Below are 2,945 nucleotides of genomic sequence, written 5' to 3' on the forward strand. Positions count from 1 at the left end.
AGAGAGAAGATCCGAATGACAGCCTGGGTCGGTCAGTATTGTCAGCCCTGTTTTACAAATGGGGAAATTGAGGCGCAGAGGTCGGGTGGGACATGCCCAAGGTCACAAAGCAAGTCCGTGGCACAGCTGGGCTAGAACCCAGCAGTCCTGACTCCCAGCTCCCCTAGCTCTAACCACTAGGCCCCCCTCTCCTCCCACAGCTGGGGCTAGAACCCAAGAGTCCAGACACCCGCCCCCCCCCGAAACCTCTAGCCCCTGTCACAGCAGTAACAGATTTACAGGAGTAACGGGGCTTTTTGAGCTTTTCCCTATACACATAAGTACAAAAAGAAAAGGGGCATGAAGCAGGATTGCAGGACTCCCAGCATCCCTTGCAGCCGAGCCAGGCTTGGGGGGGGCGCAGAGTGGGTGGGCTCCCCTTGGTGGCACAGGGGCTGCAGCTTTCACCCAGCTCGTGTTTCGAATCCAAGCCAGCTCTGGTGTGGGGGGAATTGGCTGTCACGCTCCCTGCTGGCAGATTGGTCCTTGACCATCTGCTCCGCGGATGTGACCGCCGGCACCGGCCGCGTCGCCCCATCCGGCCCAGTGGGAGTTTCCGGCCCGGCAAGAGCCCAGTCTGAGCCTGAGCTGGGGCAGTTCGGTTCCACCTCCATTGGCTTCCACCACAGCCTTGCAAGCCCCGGGCAAGAGGGAGCTGGTGCTGGGGTCATATATCCATCCTCTGCGTCCTGCTGGGATGGGGTGTCCCTTACATCATGCCAGGACGGGGTCCCCTCAACGTCCTGGTGGGACGGGGTCCCCTCAACGTCCTGCTGGGACGGGGGTCTCCTTTATATCATCCCCGGTCCCCTCAACGTCCTGCTGGGACGGGATCTCTTCTTCGTCCTGCTGGGACGGGGTCCACATGGGGTTCCATCTCCGTTCTCCAGGCCCGGAGTCCCGTGCCCGTCCGCCGGCACTATGAGCACACCACGTAGCTGGCTGGGAAGGGCTGGGCCTGGCACTCCTCCTGGCACAGGTTGGTGTAGAGGTTGGGCTGGTGGGTGCTGGTGCCCAGGGGGCTGTAGTCAGCGGAGATCCCGGAGTCGGACACCAGCAGGTAGCTGTATTTGAGCGGGCGCTGGTGCCCACAGGGTGCCAGCAGCTCCGAACTGGGGTCGAAGATGGTGTACTCGAAGCTGGAGGAGGACGAGACCCGCTCCTCCAGGACGGGCTCCGGTGTCGCCCCCGGGGGGCCCAGCTCCTGCCCCATGGCAGGGGGGGCTTCAGAGCTTGCACTGCTCCGGGCATCCGGCAGGAGCAGAGAGTCCTTGCCCAGGCTGCATGGCATCAGCTGTTCATCCAGCACCAGGTAGTCATCCTGGGGCTCCACGGGCGGCTCAGGGCGGGCGGGCGGGACCGAGCCATGGGCTTTGGGGGGCAGAGGGGGCACCGGCCCCTCCGCCTTGGATTCGCGGCCCTCGGACAGCACTTCCAGCATGGTGGGCTGCTCCTCCAAATAGCCAGGGTTCGCGCTCCACCACAGGTAGGCATTTCTTTGTCCCAGCCAGAGCTGCGAAAGCAACAGGGCCTGGATCACCAGAGGTGGCGGGGGGCACCTACTGAGCCAAGCCTGGGGGTCTGAGCCCCCTCTCTGCATCCCTGGACTCTCAGGTTCTGCCTGTCCCCCACCAGCTCCTGCCAGCCCCTTTGTTTTAAACCAAGGGTTTATGTAGGGCCTACAACAACAATGCCTAGCATTTGGCAGCATGAAAACCAGCCCCAGGCTCACTCCCCATCTTGGCCCTTCTCTGGCGGCTCCCCCATCTCTAAGCATCTCCCACCCGGACAATCGCCCTGGTCCCCCAGCCCAGCATATCCCCCCAGCATCAGACCCCCATATCCCCAGCACAGATGCCCCCGGGGCAGGGTGGTGACCCCCAGCAGACCCTGCTGGCCAGACCCCTCCATGCGTCGATGGGCTGCAGCCCCGTGCAGTGCCCCTGGAGCCCCGGCCAGGGCAGGATCTGGTACCTGGAAGTTCCCCTTGTAGAGGGTGAAAAGCCCCTCGAATTTGTGCTCCGGGCTGGGAATCACCGGCCACAGCTTCTTCTTCAAAAACCTGGAAGGGGGGCAGGGGCAGTGGTGAACAGGAGACAAGTCCCGGCGTGAACCCCCCCACACATGGAAATGCGTGTGCACCCACCCTGCAAACGCTCGTGGGCCATTGGCTGCAGGGGGCTCGGGAGATACGGCCCCCAGCACCACCCACATGCCTCGCGCATCCCCTCAGACAACCTCCAAGCATCTGCATACCCGTGACAACACGCATGTGCATGCTACCACACACAAGGACATGCACGCCTAGGGACACCCCCAGTTTGGCAGGCGTGTGCACACGCATAAGGCTGGGGTTGGATCTCTCCCCCCACAAGCGCCTTGAAGCCTGAGCCTGGAGGGGCCCTGGGGGTGGGGGATAGGCTGTCCCGGTGGGCATGGGTGCGGCAGCCGGGGCCTAGGGGGTGGGGGATGGGCTGTCCCAGTGGGCACGGGCGCGGCGGGCGGTACCTGCGGTGGGTGAGCAGGGCAAAGAGGGCCAGGAGCACCACGATGAGCAACAGGATGAGAGACAGCGACAGGATCAGGGGGTCCAGATCTGCAAGGTGGGGAGGCAGGGTCAGCCCAGGCTGCGGGCACGAGAGGCCCCAGGGATGGCACCAGCTGCCTCCAGTGGGATCATAGCGAAGGGCCCAGGATCGGCCCCCCCAGACCAGCCCACGGCCCCTCCACCCCCATCCCCCCGTTATCCCCTGCCAGCCCACGGCTCCTCCACCCGCATCCCCCCACTATCCCCTGCCAGCCCACGGCCCCCTTCACCCCCATCCCCCCGCTATCCCCTGCCAGCCCACGGCCCCCTCCACCCGCATCCCCCCGCTATCCCCTGCCAGCCCACGGCCCCTCCACCC

General features: G+C 64.8%; 1 protein-coding gene across 1 annotated transcript in view; it reads right to left on the minus strand.

Annotated features, from left to right (window-relative positions):
• Positions 1-849: 849 nt before the first annotated feature.
• The window catches only part of EPOR (erythropoietin receptor), a 3,483-nt gene continuing 1,387 nt past the window's right edge, over positions 850-2,945 (minus strand). The window contains exons 4-6 of the mRNA XM_029913700.1: positions 2,548-2,635; positions 2,014-2,101; positions 850-1,552 (exon numbers count right to left, since the gene is read on the minus strand). Of these exons, the coding sequence (XP_029769560.1) occupies positions 959-1,552; positions 2,014-2,101; positions 2,548-2,635 (770 nt within the window). The 3' untranslated portion in view covers positions 850-958. The remainder of the gene's footprint in view (positions 1,553-2,013; positions 2,102-2,547; positions 2,636-2,945) is intronic.

This window comes from Terrapene carolina, unplaced genomic scaffold, assembly GCF_002925995.2.
Source record: "Terrapene carolina triunguis isolate 2854851 unplaced genomic scaffold, T_m_triunguis-2.0 Scaffold833, whole genome shotgun sequence".
In the NCBI taxonomy this organism is placed as follows: Eukaryota; Metazoa; Chordata; order Testudines; family Emydidae; genus Terrapene; species Terrapene triunguis.